The sequence below is a fragment of the Manis javanica genome, chromosome 5 (assembly GCF_040802235.1).
Source record: "Manis javanica isolate MJ-LG chromosome 5, MJ_LKY, whole genome shotgun sequence".
NCBI classification, from domain to species: Eukaryota; Metazoa; Chordata; class Mammalia; order Pholidota; family Manidae; genus Manis; species Manis javanica.
This window is the reverse complement of record NC_133160.1, coordinates 142050393-142071290: the sequence shown is the minus strand read 5'-3', so window position 1 is coordinate 142071290 and position 20898 is coordinate 142050393. Positions and strand designations below refer to the sequence as shown.

General features: G+C 39.4%; 1 protein-coding gene across 4 annotated transcripts in view; it reads left to right on the top strand.

Annotated features, from left to right (window-relative positions):
• WDR19 (WD repeat domain 19) overlaps positions 1-20308 on the top strand; it is a 92395-nt gene extending 72087 nt beyond the window's left edge. For 3 of the 4 annotated variants that reach the window (XM_017672864.3, XM_073237729.1, XM_037002989.2), the window contains 7 exons: positions 694-818; positions 8865-8946; positions 10469-10619; positions 12261-12384; positions 13192-13268; positions 13567-13691; positions 19993-20308. In XM_017672864.3, coding sequence (XP_017528353.2) covers positions 694-818; positions 8865-8946; positions 10469-10619; positions 12261-12384; positions 13192-13268; positions 13567-13678 — 671 coding nt within the window. In that variant the 3' untranslated portion in view covers positions 13679-13691; positions 19993-20308. Of the gene's footprint in view, positions 1-693; positions 819-8864; positions 8947-10409; positions 10620-12260; positions 12385-13191; positions 13269-13566; positions 13692-19992 lie in introns of those variants that run through there. The other variant, XM_073237728.1, reaches the window with a different exon arrangement.
• Positions 20309-20898: the final 590 nt, after the last annotated feature.

The following is a 20898-nucleotide window of genomic DNA, read 5'->3' as shown; positions in this document are numbered from 1 at the left end:
ATTAAAAGGGCACCAGGAAAGGGGCTGCATCTCATCCTGAGGGTTTTGGGTAGGAGAAGTTGGAGGATGGAGATGAGAGAAGGCAAGAGAAGCTTCAGCTGAGTTTTGAAAGGATGAGACGGCAGGAAATGAGGGAGACCAGGGGTGCGGGAAGGTGGCAGCATGTGAGGGCTCTTGCTTATTGACCCTGACTGAGCAAGAGGGGAGGGCAAAAAGAAGGCTGGAGAGATAGGCAGACGCAGGTCCTGAGTGCTCAGGTTCTCTGCTCCGAAATTCACACAGGTCCCCTAAGGCCTTTGGAGGTTCTCATGTAAGGGTGCCGCCTTGAGGTTTTGGGGTATGAGGTGAGGCTTGAGGTTTGTACAAGAACGCTCGGACCCAGAGTGCAGGAGACGGAGCTGCGAAGGAGTACTGATGAGTGCACTACTGCAGAGAGAGAGGGCGAGCGGCAATAGCAGCGGGCCTGGGGAGAGGCTGGATTTGGGAGACTTAGAGGGTATTCTGAGAATTTGCTGACCCATCAGACTTTGGGACCAGGTGGGTGCTAAGGAAGAGATGTCTCAGATGACACCACCATTTTCTTCCTGAGATTGCTAATAAAGTGATTAACAACATTCACTTGTAAAATGAGGACCCTAGAAAGTCTTCAGATTTCATCCATTGTCATAATGTCACTTTACCACCTCTTACAAGGAAACTATCGGAATGCGCATGACGTTCTCTTCAGCATGTATGCAGAACTTAGATCCCAGAAGATCAAAATTCCCTCCGAGATGGCCACCAACCTGATGATTCTGCACAGTTACATACTAGTGAAGGTGAGGCCCTGTGAGTGACTTGGGACGTGAGCTGCTGGATGTGCTTATCACCTAAAGGGATTTCCTCTGGGCGCCTCTCCATTGGGTTAGAGTAACTTCCTAGAGCTCCATACTGTCAGGTGAAAAGAGAAAGATAAAGAATAATTATACAATCTACTGCTTTTTGTGTACAAAAAAGGCAAAAATAAGAATAAATATTCATTGCAAATAAAATTTTAAATATATTTTTAAAAAACAGCAAAAGTAGTTTCCTAAAGGGAACAAACCTGGGGCAGAGGAGGAGTGGAACCAAACTCCCACCAGGGAACACGAGGGAGAGCAGATTTCTCTGCGGATACCTTTTTATATTGTTTAGATTTTGAAGCATGTAAGTGTATTGCCTGATAAAAAAAAATTTACTTGTAAAACATTTTTGTTTAAGCAGTTTGCTAATTGATTAATTGTAAGGCAATAGATTTTATATAATGCCACTATTTTTATACTATTTAGTTTTTATCTGAATATAAAACTAATACATATTCACTTAGAAAATTTAGAGAATATAGAAAAACATAATGAAAAATAATTCTTCCTTCAAGCCCATCACCAGATATGCCAACTGTTAACATTGTGTGTATATATATCCTCTATATTTCTATAAATACATGTGTATACCTTTTTTTTAAAAATCACATTAGGATTATATTTATGTCCAGATCCTGATTTTTCAGTTGGGAATTTTCAATAAAAAACAGAAGAATGTGCAAACCTCAAATATAGTACTTGTATGTACAGTTTACATAAGTGTTATGTATTTCCATATATACATACATACCTTTATAGAGATATAGGAAGATTCTAACTTACATATTTTCCAAATTTTCACTTATATCAAAGTACATCTTCCCATATTAATGCTAAATTGGTTTTTAGTCCAGTTCATAAGCACTTATTTACTTTTGAAGATTATTACTTTTTTTTATTAAGATATCATTGATACACAATCTTATGAAGGTTTCATATGAGCAACATTGTGGTTACAGTAGTCACCCATATTATCAAATCCCCCACCCCCACCCCATTGCAGTCACTGTCCATAGCATACTAACATGCTATAGAGTCACTACTTGTCTTCTCCTTACTATACTGCCTTCCCTGTGACCTCTGAATGTTAACCCCTTATCTGTCATTTATGAATATGTTCTCCCATACTGTAGGATGCCTTTTCATTCTGCTGATGGTGTTCCTTGCTGCACAGAAGCTTTTTAGTTTGATGTAGTCCCATTTGTTCATTTTTGCTTTTTTTTCCCTTGGCCCAGGAGATGTGTTCAGGAGATAGTTGCTCATGTTTATCTTCACGAAATTTTTGCCTATGCTTTCTTCTAAGAGTTTAATGGTCTCATGACTTGCATTCAGGTCTTTGATCCATTTCAAGTTTGCTTTTGTGTATGGAGTTATACAACTATACAGTTTCATTCTCTTACATGTAGCTGTCCAATTTGGCAATTGTTGAAGAGCCTTTCATTTCCCCATTCTATATCCATGGATCCTTTATTGTATATTAATTGGCCATGTATGTGTGGGTATATATCTGGGCTCTCTATTCTGTTCCATTGACCTGTGGGTCTGTTCTTGTGCCAGTACCAAATTGTTTTGATGACTGTGGCTTTGTAGTAGAGCTTGAAGTCAGGGAGCATAATCCCCCCTGCTTTATTCTTCCTTCTCAGGATTGCTTTGGCTGTTCAGGTCTTTTGTAGTTCCATACAAATTTTAAGACTATTTGTTCTAGTTCGTTGAAGAATGCTGTTGGTATTTGATAGGGATTGCATTGAATCTGTAGATTGCTTTAGGCAGGATGGCCATTTTCACAATATTAATTCTTCCTATCCATGAGCACAGGATGTATTTCAGTTTATTGGTGTTGTCTTTAATTTCTCTCATGAGTGTCTTGTAGTTTTCAGGGTATAGGTCTTTTACCTCCTTGGTTAGGTTTATGTCTAGGAATTTTATTTTTTTGAGACAATTATAAATGGAATTGTTTTCCTGATTTCTCTTTCTGCTAGTTCATCATTAGTATATAGGAATGCCACAGATTCCTGTGTATTAATTTTATATCATGCAACTTTGTTGAATTCAGTTATTCTAATAGTTTTAGAGTGGAGTCTTTAGGGTTTTTTATATACCATATCATGATATCTGCAAACAATGACAGCTTAACTTCCTTACCAATTTGGATGCCTTTTATTTCTTTGTGTTGTCTGATTGCTGTAATTAGGACCTCCAGTACTATGTTGAATAACAGTGGGGAGAGTGGGCATCCTTGCCATGTTCCTGACCTTAGAGGAAAAGCTTTCAGCTTTTCACTGCTAAGTCTGATGTTGGCTGTGGGTTTATCATATATGGCCTTTATTATGTTGAGGTACTTGCCCTCTATACCCATTTTGTTGAGTTTTTATCATTAATGGATATTGAATTTTGTCAAATGCTTTTCCAGCATCTATAGAGATATGATGTGATTTTTGTCCTTCTTTTTGTTGCTGTGGTGTATGAGGTTGATGGATTTTCAAATATTGTACAATCCTTGCATCCCTGGAATAAATCCCACTTGATTATGATGGATGATCTTTTTGATGTATTTTTGAATTCAGTTTGCTAATATTTTGTTGAGTATTTTTGCTTCTATGTTCATCAGGGATTATTGTTCCGTAATTTTCTTTTTTTGTGGTGTCTTTGCCTGGTTATTAGAGTGATGCTGGCCTCATAGAATAAGTTTGGAAGTATTCCTTCCTCTTCTATGTTTTTGGAAAACTTTAAGGAGGATGCGTATTAGGTCTTCACTAAATGTTTGATAAAATTCAGAAGCTATCTGGGACAGGAGTTTTGTTCTTACATAGTTTTTTGATTACCCATTCAGTTTCATTGCAGGAAATTGGTCTGTTCAGATTTTCTGTTTCTTCCTGGGTCAGTCTTAGAAGGTTGTATTTTTCTAGAAAGTTGTCCATTTCTTCTAGGTAATCCAATTTGTTAGTATATAATTTTTCATAGTATTCTCTCATAATTCTTTGTATTTCTGTAGTGTCCATAGAGATTTTTCCTTTCTCATTGATGATTCTGGTTATATTTATAGACTCTCTTTTTTTGTTGATATATCTGGCTAGGAGTTTATCTACCTTGTTTATTTTCTCAGAGAACCACCTCCTGGTTTTGTTGATTCTTTCTATTGTTTTATTCTCAATTTTATTTATTTCTGCTCTGATCTTTATTATGTCCCTCCTTCTACTGACTCTGGGCCTCAATTGTTGTTCTTTTTCTAGTTTCATTAATTGTGAGTATAGACTGTTCATTTGGGATTGTTCTTCTTTTCTGAGGTAAGCCTGTATACAATATACTTTCCTCTTAGAACAGCCTTCACTGCATCCCACAGATTTTTGGGATGTTGAGTTGTTTTCATTTATCTCCATATATTGCTTGATCTCTGTTTTAATTTGGTCATTGATCCGTTGATTATTTAGGAGAATATTGTAAAGCCTCCATGTATTTGTGGTTTTTTAGGGTGTTTGTTTTTTTTTTGCACAACTTATTTCTTGTTTCATACCTTTGTGCTCTGAGAAGCTAGATGGCACAATTTCAATCCTTCTGAATATACTGAGGCTCTTTTTGTAGCCTAGTATGTGATCTATTCTGGAAAATGTTCCATGTGTACTTGAGAAGAGTATGTATCCTTCTGCTTTTGGGTGGAGTGTTCTGTAGATGTCTGTTAGGTCCATCTGTTCTGATGTGTTGTTCAGTGCCTCTGTCTCCTGACTTATTTTCTGTCTGGTTGATTGTCCTTTGGAGTGAGTGGTGTGTTGAAGTCTCCTAAAGTGAATGCATTGCATTCTTTTTTCCCCTTTAATTCTGTTAGTATTGGTTTCACATATTTAGATGCTCCTATATTGGGTACATAGATATTTGTAATGGTTATATCCTCTTGTTGGACTGACCCCTTTATCACTATGTAATGTCCTTCTTTGTCTCTTATTACTTTCTTTGTTTTGAAGTCTATTTTGTCTGATACAAGTACTTCTTTTCCTGCTTTTTTCTCCCTATTAGTTGCATGAAATATCTTTTTCCATCCCTTCACTTTTAGTCTGTGTATGTCTTTGTGTTTGAAGTGAGTCTCTTGTAGGCAGCATATAAATTGGTCTTGTTTTTTTATCCATTCTGTAACTCTATGTCTTTTAATTTGATTATGTATTCAGTCCATTTACATTTAGGGTGATTATTGATAGATATGTATTTATTGCCGTTGCAGGCTTTAGATTCATGGTTACCAAAAGCTTAAGGGCAGCTTCTTTACTGTCTAACAGTCTAACTTAACTCACTTATTATACTATTTCAAGTGCAATCTAAAGAGTCTTTTTTTTTTCCTTTTCTTCCTCCTCCACTTTTTATATATTAGGTGTCATATTCTAAACTCTTTGTGTATTCCTTGACTGACTTTGAGGGGTAGTTGATTTGATTTTTTATCTGCTTAGTAATCAACTTTTCTACTTTCTTTACTGCAGTTTTATTTCCTCTGGTGACAGCTATTTAGCCTTAGGAACATTTCTGTCTAGAGCAGTGCCTCCAAAATACACTGTAGAGATTATTTTTTGGAGGTAAATTCCCTCAACATTTGCTTACTTGAAAATTGTTTAATCCCTGCTTCAAATTTCAGTGATAATCTTGCCTTGTAGAGTATTCTTGGTTGGAGGCCCTTCTGCTTCATGGCATTAAATACATCATGCCACTCCCTTCTGGCCTGTAAGGTTTCTGCTGAGAAGTCTGATAATAGCCTGATGGGCTTTCCTTAGTATGTGATCATTTTTCTCTCTCTAGGAGCTTTTGACACTCTCTCCTTGTCCTTGATCTTTGCCGTTTTAATGATTTTATGTGTTGTCTTTCTAGAGTCACTTGTGTTGGGAGATCTGTGCACTTCCATGACATGAGAAACTATTTCCTTTCCCAGATTGGGGGAGTTTTCAGCAATTATTTCCTCAAAGAGACTTTCTATCCCTTTTCCTCTCTTCTTCTTCTTCTTCTGGTACCCCTATAATGCTAATATTATTCCATTTGGATTGGTTGCCTAGAGCTCTTATTATTCTTTCATTCCCAGAGATCCATTTTTTCTCTCTGTGACTCAGCTTCTTTGTTTTCATATTCTCTAATTTCTATTTCATTTACTGTCTCCCCTACCTCATCTAATCTACTTTTAAATCCCTCCATTGTATGTTTCATTTCAGATACTGTACTTCAAAGTTTGTCTTTCTTGAAGCCCTTCCTGAGATCTTGAATATTTTTCTGTAGCTCAGTAAACATATTTATGATTTTTATTTTGAAATCTTTATGAAGAAGATTGGTGATTTCAGTATCACTTAGCCCTCTTTTTGGTATTTGAGGGATTCTGGTTTGTACAAAATTCTTTTGCCATCTCATAATTCTAATGATTAGTATGGAATAATAACTATGTAGACAGCACCCTCTAGTGCCCAGCAGCTCTACTCTCTGGAGCTGCCCAACACCTGGAGTGATGCCTGGGGTCGCAGGTGCACTGTGCCAGCCCCTGCCAGGAAGAAAGAGCTCTTTCCTGCTTCCCAGCTGCGTGCCTGCCTCCACTGCCAGGGCCAGTGGGCCAGTGACTCAGGGAAGAGCCTCTGCAAAATGCCCCTGTAGCTGCTGTAGGCTGGGCTGCCCTCCTGGTCTGGCATGATGGTTGAGACAGCAGGTGTGCGGACCTGTGCTGGCCAAGAGGAAGGAGCTGCAGGCTGTGTATTGCAGTGGGTGGCCTCAGCACAGCATTGCCAGCCAGGGGGATGGGGCATCTGATGCTCCTGAAAGTTCCCAGCCTGCTGGGCTGTGTGTGCCAGGCTGTCCACCTGCCCTTTCTCCTTAGCAGCAAGCTCTGTGTAATCCTTGCCCCTTTAGCACCCCGCTCACTGTTGGGAAGTCTTTCAAAGTGCCCACCTTTCTTTTGTCCTGGAGCTGCTGGTTGTGGGTTCCTGTTCTCCACAAGCGGCTGCAATCTCAGTCTCCAAGTTTTCTACCTGTCTTTGCTTTCCAACCCCTCTAATCTCCAGAGCACCATGTAATGTGGGTTCATGCTCCTGGAGCAGATCTCCAGGGGTGGGTGTTTTGCAGTCCTGGGCTTTTACTCCCTCCCCACCCTGTTTCTCTTCCTTCTGCCTGTGAGCTGGTGTTGTGGGACGGCTTGAGTCCTGCCAGATCGCAGCTTTGCTATTTTACCCTTTTCTGTGAGGTCTTCTCTTTTCTCCAGATGTAGGCAGTCTGTCTGCCCTCTCAGGTCAATCTTTCAGGATTAGTTGTATTTGCTGTGTTTTTGTGTTATATGTGGTTTTGGGAAGAGGTTTCTGCCTCACTTCTCATGCCTGCCATCTTTTTCCTCTCTGTGAAGATGATTACTTTTGATGATAACCCAGGACAGAGTAGTCATGTTAGAATGATTTAGACCCTAATTATCATCTGTAACAGCATTTGTCCAGTACACCTTTCTACAACAATACAGGTGTTTTGTAACTGTGCCACCCAATGTGGGGCCACTAGCCTGGCTACGGAGCATTTGAATTGTAGCTATGGTGCAACTGATAAACTGAATTTTAAAATTTAAATAGCCCTATGTGACTAGTGGCTATCATATTACAGTGCACATGTCTGTAATACTGACTGTAAGGGAAAGTTTAGAATTCCAACTCACAACCCCCTGGAAGTACATTTCCCTTCACAGCAGCAGAAAGGTCCCTTCTCATGCAGAAAGGATAGGAAGGGGGATGGAGGTTCATGAGTGGTGCTACCAATGTCCTGGTGACACAGAATCCAGCAAAATGGAGTCTTTAGGGGTGGAGGAGAGGATAGAAACAAAGTGGTGGAAGATGGGAAACATAAATAGGGAAACTGTAAAAGCCTTACAAGACCATAAGCCATAGGGATGGTTCAGAAGTCTTTCCTCTGGCCCCAAGAACTGGCCATTCACTCCCATCAGACCAGATATCCTCTTTCCCTCCCACTGAAAAGCACCCTTTTGACTTTTCCTCTTTGCTCTTGTTTCTTACACAAGCACCAAAGGGAAATTATTAGACCTCATCAAGTAAGAACAAGTTGATGTAAAAATGTCACAGGCGTCTCTGACACAAAGGATTGAACAAAGTCATCCCCATTTCAGGGGATACAGACTTGGGTCTAGTGGATGCCTCCCCAGAGCTGGGACAGGGACATCAGCTGAAGAACAGCCTGGACTTTTGGGTGTGGACAGCTGGGCTGGGCAGTCTGAGGCCCAGAGAGTCAGCAGAGGGTGAGAGAGGACAAGTCCCAGGGCTTCCCTCCCCCTTCTTAAGATTCAGTTAATATGTATTCATTGTTGCAGAGCTCAGTAAATTTTACCATCATCCACTTGCTCAGACCTAATGCCTCTTGTTCTGTACTCACCTTTCACATTCTCACCAAATATCCTCAATTCTGTCTCCTCATCCGTCCGCTCCTCTCCTCCCCACTGCCCCACCTTTGTGGGCTACGTCACCTCACCTGGATGACAGCAGTGATATCATGGCCTGGCCCTGCCCACCTCCAGCCATAGCTCCTCCCAGGTGGATCCCTCCTTGCCTCACAGTCCCACATGTACTTATCTCAGGCCCCTCCAGCCACCACAGGCAGTTCTCTCTTCCTTAACCAACTCATCTTTTCTCTTTCTGCCTGACTAACTCAGCTTTTGGGTCTGACAACTTCATGACATTGGTATTACTAGTTTCCCAATAATGGTCAGTAAGAGATGGACCAGAGACTTGAACTCAGTGTCAAGTGGCAAAATGAAAGGCGCTGCATAAAGCAAGAATGAGGCCAGTGAAGCCACGGTGGAAGCAACAGCTGGAAGGAGGAAAATTAAAGGAGACATCCAAGTGTCATTTAGCCAAGTAAGGCTGCAGGGATATGACAACGCTGTCTGGGTTGTAATCACGGAGTTAGTTGGGGGGAATAAAGCATTCATTAAAGTTATTCATAGTCTCTAAGTGGAGTAAAATATATCTTTTATTTCAGATTCATGTTAAAAATGGAGATCATATGAAAGGAGCCCGTATGCTTATCCGAGTGGCCAACAACATTAGCAAATTCCCATGCCGTAAGTACTACCTGGGAAGAGACTATTGTCTGCATTGATACAGCTTTATAAGACCTACTCTCACCAGCTCTGCCAGACACTGTTCCCCAAGTATTAACTGCTTTAATCCTCACAGCAATCCCAATGCAGTGGTATAACGGGTCCCCAGGACCACCCCCAGGTCTGATCACTCACTAGGACTCACACAACTCAACATGCACTAGTGCTAAAGGCTAAGATTTATTACAGCCAAAGGATGCAAAGCCAAGTTGGCAGAAGGAAAGGGCACATGGAGAGAAGTCTGGAGGAGAACAGGTGCAGGATTCCAGAGTTCCCTCCAAGTGGAGTCCCACAGGACACACTTGATTCCTCCAGGAGTGACTGTCTTACAGCACATGTAAAATGGCATCCACCAGGGGTGCTAATGAGAGAACCAGTGACTGGGGGTTATACTGAGGGTTGGTCACATAGGCTCCCCATTTAATATGTACCAAATTTCCAAAAAGCAGGTGTTCAGCACAGATCACATTGTTTGTACAAAGAGTTTAAGCACCATGAACTATTCTTATCAGTTCTGGGAATGGCAGGAACCCCCACCAAAATCTAATCTTCAGATGCCAGCCGAGAAGCAACTTTTGACCGGTCTTTCTAAGCATAATAGTCTCAAGACTGCACACATGGAGACTATTATTACTTTCCCTCTTTTACAGGTAAGCAGATGGGGCAAAAGAAGTGAAGTAAGGCTTGCCCAGGACCACACTGTCAGCTAATAAAGACTGACTCTGTGTTCCCCCACTTTAGGCCATTACCTCTGAAAAAGGTGTTATTCTAAAAGACATGTCATTATAATACTCTTCAATGAACAGACTTTGTCACATTCTGTGTCGGGGTCAAAAATCTTTGTGAAAGGTCAGATGTCAAATGTTTGGGGCTTAGTGGGACATGTCTCTGTCACTGTTCAGCTGTTTTGGCATAAACCGTATAAAAATTAATGAGCATGACTGATCAATAGAACTTTTTTTTGACACTGAAATTTGAACCTCCTAATCAATTTTCATGTGTGACAAAATATTCTTTTTTTTTTTTTCATCATTTAAAAATGTAAAAGCTATTCTTACTTAGCTCATGGGCCATACAAAAATTATATTCTTTGAGCCAATAATTTAACTTCTAGGTTTCTGTCCTGAAGAAATAGATGCAGAGAGATTAGTGCATGAAGTTATTATTGACCTCCCTTGCCCTTCATCAGTCCTGTCAAATGCAAAAATATATCTCATAGGTGTGGAAGGATACACACAAAAGGCTGTCTCAAATGGGTGCAGGTCCTGGTGTTTTGAGGCAGAACACATATAATCAGGAAGACATTCCGATGAGCAGTGAACCTGATTCCACGGCTATGCCCTTTCCTCATTAAACAAGTCAGATCTGGTTCTTTGCCAGAAAAGCAAATTTAGAGAGGTGTTTCCTGGTTTCCTCCCAAACAGGGATGGAGTCATGCCAGTAGAGGCGTTGGGCACTTCCTGCTCTCCCACTTGCATTGCAGACATTGTGCCAATCCTGACATCTACGGTGATTGAGTGTCACAGAGCCGGCCTGAAGAACTCTGCTTTCAGCTTTGCAGCCATGTTGATGAGGCCTGAGTATCGTAACAAGATAGATGCCAAATACAAAAAGAAGATTGAGGCAATGGTCAGGTAAGCAGTGACATCTATTCCTACTATGTAATCACATTTCAAATGTATTTTTCAGAATGGAACTGCTCAAGTGCAGGCACAATAAGAAAATGGATTGAGGGTAGCAATTAGGATTGTCTTCAGCTACCAGTAGTAGAAAATGCAACAGCGGCTTGAGCAAGTCAGGATTTATTTGAGTGACACCAAGGCAGTGCAGTCCAGGGCTGGTGCTGTGTCCTCATGCCACCAGGGACAGATTCCTCTGTCTTCAAGCTTTGTGATCCAAAGCACAGATGTTTCTTCCTCATGGTCCCACAGTTTAGTTGTCTGTCACAACTCCTGACATCATGTCCCCATACAAGGCAGGAAGACAGAGAAATTAAAAGACAAAAAGTTCTTGCCTTTTTCTTTAGGAAGGACATCATCCCCAGGACTTCCATTTACATGTCACTGGCAATACTTTGCCACAGGCTACCTCTAGCTGCCGAGCACGTTGCTGAGTAAAAACCAAGTTTTACTTGTGAGCAAGAAGGGAAGAATGGCCATCAGGTAGGCAGCAAATATCATCTGCCTCAGAGGCACAAATAGTGACTCTATCTCAGTGTAAGAAACTTCATCACTACAGAGCCTGTTGCCAGAAGAGTTCATGTCCAAACCCGCCGTAGCTCTAAAGGCTCACAGGGCATAATTGTCCTCACTTCCGGAAGCAGTAGAATGGCCTGGTTTTCTAAAAGGAAAACTATGAAAAATTAGCACTGGTGTTCGCAGAAGGAGAAACTGCACTCATGCTGTACCTCTGCCTACCACTTGCTCAAAGCCGTGTGACCCTCGGACACCTGGTAGTCCTGTCACGACCGGGGAACACAGGTGTTCCTGAATGATGACCTGTTCCTCAGTCAAAGGAGCTGGCTGTCCAGGTAATGGCAAATGGAAGCAAGCACCACTTTATTGTTAGCTGGGCTCCTGGCAGAGAACTCTAACCTGGATAGGGCTACGTGGAACTCCTTTTCTAAAGCTGATAAGGCCAGGAAGCTTCAGACCAAACCGGTGTGACTCAGTGTACCTGCCAGCGTGGAGTCGGTGGGGATGAAGTGCCACAGCGTGTTTACTCCGACAGGTCAGGGCCACGCTGGCAGGGCACCAGCTTAGAGGAGGTGCTTGTCCTCCTCTGCCCACACGCAGTGCTCCATAGCTGGCAGGTCTAATACAGTATCTGCTAACCACATGTGGCTGTTTAAATTCAAATTAAAGTTAAATAAAATGTATATTTAGTTCCTCACCTTACCCATATTTCAAGTACTCAAAAGCTTCACAGCACCCATATTGGAGCACAGAATTATAACCTTGCCATCATCACAGAAAATCTTGTTGTACAACCCTGGATAGCCTTTACCACTTCAGTGCAGAAAATGGAGACAGAAAAGAATTAGCAAGTCCACCATTCTAGGCATAGGAAGATAAAGAGCAAGACGCCCCCACGCTTTCTGCCATTTAAAGTGCTACAAACACCAGCTCCCAAACTTGGCCCATGTAAGGCTGCAAACTAACCAATGCTAATGCCTCTTCCTCCTCCCTGAGCTGGGCCAGTGGAGAGCTTTCAAGTATCTCAAGTCTAAGTCTGACTGTGAGGAAGCAGGTGTTTCATGTGATTCTTCCTCACAGGAGACCCGATACCTCGGAGACAGACGAGGCCACAACCCCGTGTCCATTCTGTGAATTTCTTCTCCCAGAGTGTGAACTCCTCTGTCCTGGATGTAAAAATAACATCCCATACTGCATTGCAACGGTAAGTTTCCTTATAATAAATTTCCTTTCTTTGCATATATATTTACAATCCATTTGAATACTCAATGAGTCCACACTTTCTTCACTTCTGAATTAATATTATCCCTCAGATTTCCTGCAACATTTAGCATATAATTATATTCAAGGCATATGATAATGAGTGAATGAATATCACAAAGGCACTATGGGGCAGTGTAGCACACACTTGGGGACCAGGCTGTCCTGAGCTTAACTCCTTTTTCTGCCATTTATTGGCTGTATGACCTGATACAATTTGCTCTACATGCCAGGTCCATCCATGTTAATACTAGCCTCCTGAGATGAACTGCAGGTTGATGAGAGAACAGGCATGAAGCCTTAGTATAATACCTGGCATGCTGTGGCACTTAAACAATGGTGGTTTTTATTTCTGATTTTAATAGTAAGACCTACTATTAGAAAACTTTGAATCAGATTATTTATTAATCACTAGGCTAATGTAAGCTTTATTTTAACAGAAAATAAGTTGAGGTAATGATGTCACAGAATTCAAGGCTATTCTTTTATACACAAATCTGATAAATAAAATCTGGCTTTAGTCCTTTTGATGCCATCTCCTGGCATCATAAATGTATATAAATGTATTTTATCAAATCATAAAATGTATTTTATCGAATCAGTGGGCAACTTGTCAATTACCCACCTATGTGAAATAGCAATAATTTCATAATTGAGGGTCTGGCTTTTAACTGTAATTCATTATAATTGAGTAATGGTGAGGGGGTTCGAAAATAAAAATGAATGTTACTCTTAAATGTACTGTTCCTAGGGTCGGCACATGTTGAAGGATGACTGGACAGTGTGTCCACATTGTGACTTCCCTGCTTTATACTCAGAATTTAGGACGTAAGTTTGAATCATTTCACTCAGTCACACAGATTTATCCAAAAATTGGCCTTCATTCAACCACTCTTTTATACTGAGGTCTCCTTATTCATGTTCCTAAAAATCTCTAAAGATCCAAATTGTCTTCTTGGAAGAACCATCTATGAGGGGATCTTGCATGAGACTGAGCATTTCTAATTCTTAAATTGCATGATGAACACATACTAAGAGGTGTAGACAGAATATTATTTTTCACATTAAAATAACCCAAAGATAAAGGAATATTTTATATTTACTCTTCTTTTTCCTCTCCAAACAGCATGTTAAACACTGAAAACACTTGTCCTATGTGTTCAGAAAGACTTAACTTTACTCAACTGAAAAGAACCTCAGACTGTACCCAGTACCTGCGAACAGAGGTGGAGCAGTGAGGGCCATGGGCAGGTAGGTGCCAGACACCCCTTGTCTTCCCTAGCGCACATGAGTCCTTCCAGGAGACCCAGCTGTTGCACTGGCATTGGCTTCTCTTTGTACATCATGTAACTTGTCAGATTTGAACAATCTAACAACAAATCTTTGAGGTATTTTTTTCAAAGTGCTAAAATGCAGGTTGTACAGTTTCCAAGGTGTCAAAGGCTATTTGGCCAACTAGCATCATGGATTGAACTAGAATGTATTTTATCAAATCAGTGGGCATCTTTCAAATCAGTCTATTGCACCTAGAGCCAGCTAGTAACAATGGAGTTGCTAAGAATTCTATATATTCAGGAGAATATGTTGTAAAAATTGTGGCTTCCACAAATTTCTTAACTCCTCACTTCTTTTTCTAAGTCTCATTTTTGTCACATGGAAGCTGCACATGCCCTTTTCATTCTCACGTGGCCACACATACTGCAAAGGGAGGAGACAAGGAAATCTAGTCACTAGATGGGAAGCTAAAAGCACTGCAAAACTTGGAAGATCTTTAACTAAACAGAAAAAGTGAGGTTAGTCCCTGATACAGCATCTAACTTAACCTGGTTAAAATGGAACTCAGGGTTTTCTACAAAACCTACTCTCAGTCTCCCTCTTTCAGTCAATAGCAGCCCCATTCAACCAATTGGTCAGGAGGGAAACCTAGATGTTACCTTTAATTCATCTTACCCCCAACCCCATCACCCAGTGTATGGGCAAGCCTTCTCAGTGTACCCACAGTGTATCTGGTTCTCTTCCAAAACCTTCTGGGGCATTTTATTGCACCTGAAAAGCAAACAGCCTACAAGACTCCGTACAAGCCAGCCCCAGCCACCTTCTCTGCTCACTACACCACAGCCCCGTCAGCCTTTTTGCTCTTCCTTGAACATTCTAAACTGCCTTCCACAGCTCCTGCAATATCTTACAATCCCACCAGCAGCATACAAAGATTCCAGTTTTACCACATCCTCATCAACACTTCTTATTGTCAACCTTTTTGATTATAGTCATCCTACTAGGTGTGAAGTGGTATTTCATTGTGGTTTTGATTTACATTTCTCTAATGACTAATGATGTGTTCATGTAAAGGAAATAGGGATTTCACTGAATCTGTAGATTGCTTTGGGTAGTATGGACATTTTAATAATAACTCTTCCAATCCATGAGCACAGAACATCACTTAATTTCTCTTCCTGGTAGTTTGTCATTAGTATATAGAAATACAAGACTTTTGTACATTGATTTTGTATCATGTAACTTTACTGAATTAGTTCTGTTTTTTTTTGTTGATCTTAAGGGTTTTCCATATGTAACCTGTCACCTGCAAATAGTGACAGTTTAACTTCTTCCTTTCCAATTTGGATATCTTTTCTTTGGACTAATTGCTCTGGCTAGGACCTCCAATACTATGTTGAATAAAAGTGAGCAAGAGTGGGCATCCTTGTCTTGTTCCTAATCTTAGAGGAAAATCTTCCAGCTTTTCACCATCGAGTATGACGACAGTTGTGGGCTTGTCCTATATGGCCTTTATTATGTTGAAATACATTCCTTCTATACCCACTTTGGTGAAAAGTTTTTATCAAGAATGGATGTTGAATATTGACAAATGCTTTCCCTGTATGATCCTTTTATCCTACTTTATCTTACTTTTTGTTAATGTGGTATATCACATTGATTTGTTGATGTTGAACCAGACTTGCACCCCTGCAATAAATCCCACTTGATCATTGTGTATAATCCAATGTAATGTTGAATTTGGTTTGCTAATATTTGACAATTTTTGCAGCAATGTTCATCAGGGATATTGGCCAGTAATTTTCTTTTCTTGTGGGTGTCTTTGTCTGGTTTTGGTATTGAGATAATGCTGGCTTCATAAAGTGAATTTGTAGGGGTTTCCTCCTCTTCTTTTTAAGTTTGGAAGAGTTTGAAAATGACTCATATTAACTTTTCTTTGAATGTTTGGTAGACTTCACCAGTGAAGCCATCTGGTCCTGGACTTTTGTTTATGAGGTTTTTGATTACTGATTCAATCTCCTTGCTAGTAATTGCTCTGTTCAGATTTTCTTTTTCTTCATGGAAAGTCTTGGTACATTGTATGTTCCTAGGAACTTACCATTTCTTCTAGGGTGGGGAGTTTGTGGGAGTATAACTGTTCACAGTAATCTCATGATCCTTTGTATTTCTGTGATATCAGTTGTAATATCTCCTCTTTCATTTATGATTTTGAGTCTTCTTTCTTGTTGAGTCTAAAAGTTTGTAATTTTTTTAGGGAATCAACTCATTGTCATTGATCCCCTCAGTTGTGTTTTCAGTCTCTTATTTATTTCTGCTCTGATCTTTGTTATCTTCTTTCCCCTAACTTTGGGCTTCTTTTTCTAAGTCCTTGAGTGCAAAGGTAGATTTTTGAGATCTTTTCTTCTTAATGTAGGCATTTATTGCCATGAGCTTCCCTCTGAGAACTGGTTTTGCTGCAGCCTGTAAGTTTTACTATGTTATATTTCCATTTGTCTCAAGGTGTTTTTTAATATCTCTTTTGGTTTCTTCTTTGACTCTTTGGTTGTTCAGTAGCATGTTGTTGAATCTCTACTTACTTGTGAGTTTTCCAGTCTCTTCTTGTAATTGATTTCTAGTTTCATACCAGTGTGGTTGAAGATGTTTGATAGACTGAATATAAGTCATGAAACCATAAAACTTAAAAGAAAACATAGGCTAAAAATCTCTTTAATATAAGCATAAGCAATTTTTTCCTGGACACATCTTGGGCAAGGGAAACAAAAGCAAAAATGAACAAGTGTGACTACATCAAACTAAAAACATTAAAGGACACCATCAGCAGAACAAAAAGGCATCCTACAGTATGGGAAAATATATTCGTAAATGACTCATCTGATAAGGGGTAAACATCTAAAATATATAAAGAACTCATATGCCTCAACACCCAAAAAAACAAATAACCTGATCTAAAAGTGGGCAGAGGACCTGAACAGACACTTCTCCAAAGAAGAAATACAAATGGCCAACAGGCACATGAAAAGATGCCCTGCATTTCTAATCATCAGGGAAATGCAAATTAAAACCGCAATGAGATATTACCTCACACCAGTTAGAACGGCCACCATCCAAAAGACAAGAAACAACAAATGCTGGCAAGGGTGCAGAGAAGTAGGAACCCTCCTACACTGTTGGTGGGACTGCAAATTGGTGCACCTGCTATGGAAAGCAGTATGGAGAGTCCTCAAAAAACTAAAAATAGAAATACCATTTGACCCAGTAATTCCACTGCTAGGAATCTATCTGAAGAAAACAAAATCACAGATTCAAAAAAACATATGCACCCTTATGTTTATCACAGTACTATTTACAATGGCCAAGACATGAAAGCAACCTAAGTGTCCATCAATAGATGAACGATAAAGAAAATGTGGTACATACACACAGTGGAATATTCAGCCATTAAAAAAAAAAAGAAGTCCTGTCATTTGTAACAACATAGATCTAGAGGGTATTATGCTCAGTGAAATAAGCCAGGCAGAGAAACACAAATACCATATGATTTCACTTATTTGTGAAATATAGAACAAAGCAAAACAGAAGGAACAAAAACAGCATCAGACTCAGAAACACTGAGAAATGACTAGTGATTACCAAGGTAGGGGTGGAGGTGGAGGGGAACTATTAAAGCACTGTGATAAACATTTGATAATAAAAATAGTAATAGAAAGCTAAAAAAAAAAAGTTTGATAGGATTTGTCTTAAATTGATTGACTTGTGGCCTAACCTGTGATCTACCCTAGAGAATGTTCCATGTGCATGTGAGAAATATGTGTATTCTCCTGATTTTGGATGGAATGTTTTGTAAATGTCTGCTAAATCCATCTAGTCTAACATACCATTTAAGCCTAGTATTTCCTTACTGGTTTTTCTGTGTGGACAATCTGTTCTCTGATGAAAAGGAAGTTTTGAAGTCCTCTGCTGTTACTATATTGTTATTTTTCCCTTTAGCTCTGTTAATATTTGCTTTATATATTCAGATGCTCCTGTGTTGAATGCATAACAAATGTCATATCATCTTGTGGCCTGATGCCTTTATCATTCACTGTATAATAACCTTGTTTCTTATTACAGTCTTTGTTTTAAAGTCTATTTTTCTGACATAAGCATAGCTCCTCCAGCTTCTTTTGATTTCCATTAGCATGGAATATATTTCCATTCCTTCACTTTTATGTCTTTAAATCTGAATGCCGTATAGCCAGCACATAGTTGGATCTTATTTTTTTATCCATTCAGCCACTGTCTTTTGATCAGAAGCATTTAGTCCATTTACATGTATTTATATGTATGGGCTTATAGCCATTTTTTAAATTGTTTTCTGGCTGTCCTGTAATTCCTTTGTTCCTTTCTTCCCTTAATCTGTTCTCTAATGATTTGGTTATTTTCTGTAGTGGTATGCTTAGATTCCTTTCTATCTTCTGTGTATGTACTATAGGCTTTTGCTTTATGGATACCATGAAGCTCACATAAAACATAACAGTTTGTTTCAGGTGATAAAACCTAAGTTCAAATACATTGTAAAGCTCTACATTTGTACTCTCTACCCACCCCATGTTTTCTATTTCTGATGTCACAGCTTACATCTTTTTATCTTATTACAAATTATTTTCACTACTTTTGTCTTTTAACCTTCATACTAGATTTGAGTAACCCACCACCATTACACTGTTATCTGAATTTAAATTTACCTTTACCATTGAGACTTACACTTTCATGTTTTCATGTTATTAATTAGCATCCTTTCATTACAGCTTTAAAAAATCCCTTTAACATTTTTCGTAAGGTCTAGTGTTGTGAATGCCTTTAGTTTTTCCTTCTCTGGAGAACTTCAATTCTGAAGGATAGCTTTGCCAGGGAGAGTATTTCTTCATTTCTTTCAGCACTTTGCAGGCTGGAAAAGAGTGGAATAATATATTCAAAATTTCTGCTGAAAAATCTGATGGTTCTATGGGGGGGGGGTTCCCTTGTACATGTTATTTTTCTTGTGCTGCTTTTAAGAGTCTATCCTTGATTTTTAACTTGTGGCTATTTGTCTTGGCGTGGGTCTTTTTGGGTTCATCTTACTTGGAATTTCTGGGCTTCCTGCATCTGGATGTCTTTTCTGACCCCACGTTAGGGAAGTTTTCTGCCTCTCTGTCTTCTCCTTTGAGACTACTGTATGGGATAATGTCATGCTGATCAATATTCACATGTTTCATAAGCTATAGTCACTTTTTTTCATTTCTTTTCTTTGCTGTGATTGAAGGAGTTCCACTACCCTTTGAGCTTAGTGATCCTTTCTTCTGCCTCATCTCATCTGCCTTTGAATTCCTCCTTCTTGTTCAGTTCATTTATAGTATTCTCTCACTCTGATGTTTGGTACTTTCTTCGTGCATTGTTCTCCTGACATTGGGGAGCATCTTTATGGACTATTATTTTGAACTCTTTAGCAGGTAAATAGATCACTTTCTCCATTTCTTTAAGGTCTTTTTCTGAGGTTTTATCTAGTTCTTTCATCTGAACCTATTCCTCTTCATTTTCCCTGGCTCCGTGTTGGTTTCTATGCATTAGATGAAACAGCCACCTCACCCAGTTTTGGAGTGGTCTCATGAGGAAATAAACCTGATATTCAGCCCTGCCCTAGCTTTTGGTTGGCTCTCAAACCTTTGTGATTATCCAAGCAGCCTTATTTGTTCTTGGTGGCCCCCAGTAGTTGAGGGTATGCCAAGACCTGCAAGTGTCCCAAAGAGGAGGAAGGATCTCAAGTCATCACCTAGATGCAGGCTGATTGGAAGCTGGACCCTCAGGCCACAGCTATTAAGATAAGCAGATAGGCTTCTTTCATGGAAAGAGTGTCACTTCCAAAAGTTAAAACCTTGCTTGTGTGTTTAATAATCCTGCACTGAAGTAGAGCCTTAGATGATGGTATCATAACTACTGGCAGGTAAGCTTCAAAGTTACTATATTTCAAAAAAAATCACTGTAAATGTCTATTATACCATGAATATTGGTCCATCCTCTACTATGTCATATACTTTATAATAGATGCTCAACAGTTTGACCATACAATTTCAGTCAGTTCCAAGTCCAAGACTGAAACTCAGTACTTACAGACTAGAGATTTCTAACTTGAATGTAATGATCCTGCTCCATATTTGAAAAATGAGCAAAAAGTTATAGTGTGTTTGGCTTTATTACGAAGTGACAGTTGTTACTTGAAATCCTTCTAAAGGCATGTTTTGTTTTTTTTTATCCTTTCTAGATGTAATGTTCCTGAGAAGATAGCATTTTCCCACAGGAAGCTATATTTGTACCCCTGGATTTAGAGACATGGTTTGCATACAGAAAAAAAAAAAGAGGTGATCTTTATAAGTCATCACTTTCAACTTCAGTAGAATGACAGAATGGTAACAATAACCTTGCTGTTTATTATACTTTGTATATTTCCTATTCAAAGTCTTACATGTGCTATGCTCTGTACTATTAATATAATGTATGACATAATTGTAAATACTCAACTTTTTGTGATAACTTTTATATTTTGAAATACCTCCTTTAAAATAAAATTATTGACTAGATATTTATAATGTTTTCCTGAATTTGGAGACAGAAAAAAAGATAAAGGTAGCTTCAAGCTATCTTTACCACTTTATGATAAGTTTGGGCAGCAGAGATGTTGTTAACAGTGCTAAAAGTCTGAAAAGAGAAGTTTATACAAATGAAGGCTCTTTGACAGTAAAGTCAGTAATTGAAAGAATAAATGAAGCTATAAGCTTGTATCTCCTGAGTTGTTATATTGCATACTGTGGAACTCATCACAAAATTATATCATTTGACTTCCCCTGAAGACATCCATTATTCAGAATCTTCCCCGTATTACATCCCATACTTACCCTACATCAGTATATGCTTCCTTGCCATCCAAGGTCAGTGTCACCATAGTCTGAGCAGCTGACAGAAATGAGTCATGTGACCTAGCTTTAGCTGATGTGATATTTTACAATACAGCTGCCACCACCACCATGAGCATTACAGATGTAGGTACTTGCAAGCCTAGGGTAGAACTTAAAAGTGCCAACTTCTTTTATAGCTTCCAGTACCCACATGCACAATGCCTCCAGCTTTATGATCTACTCTCTTGTTTTCCAAAGGTTGGGAAGAGAATAGG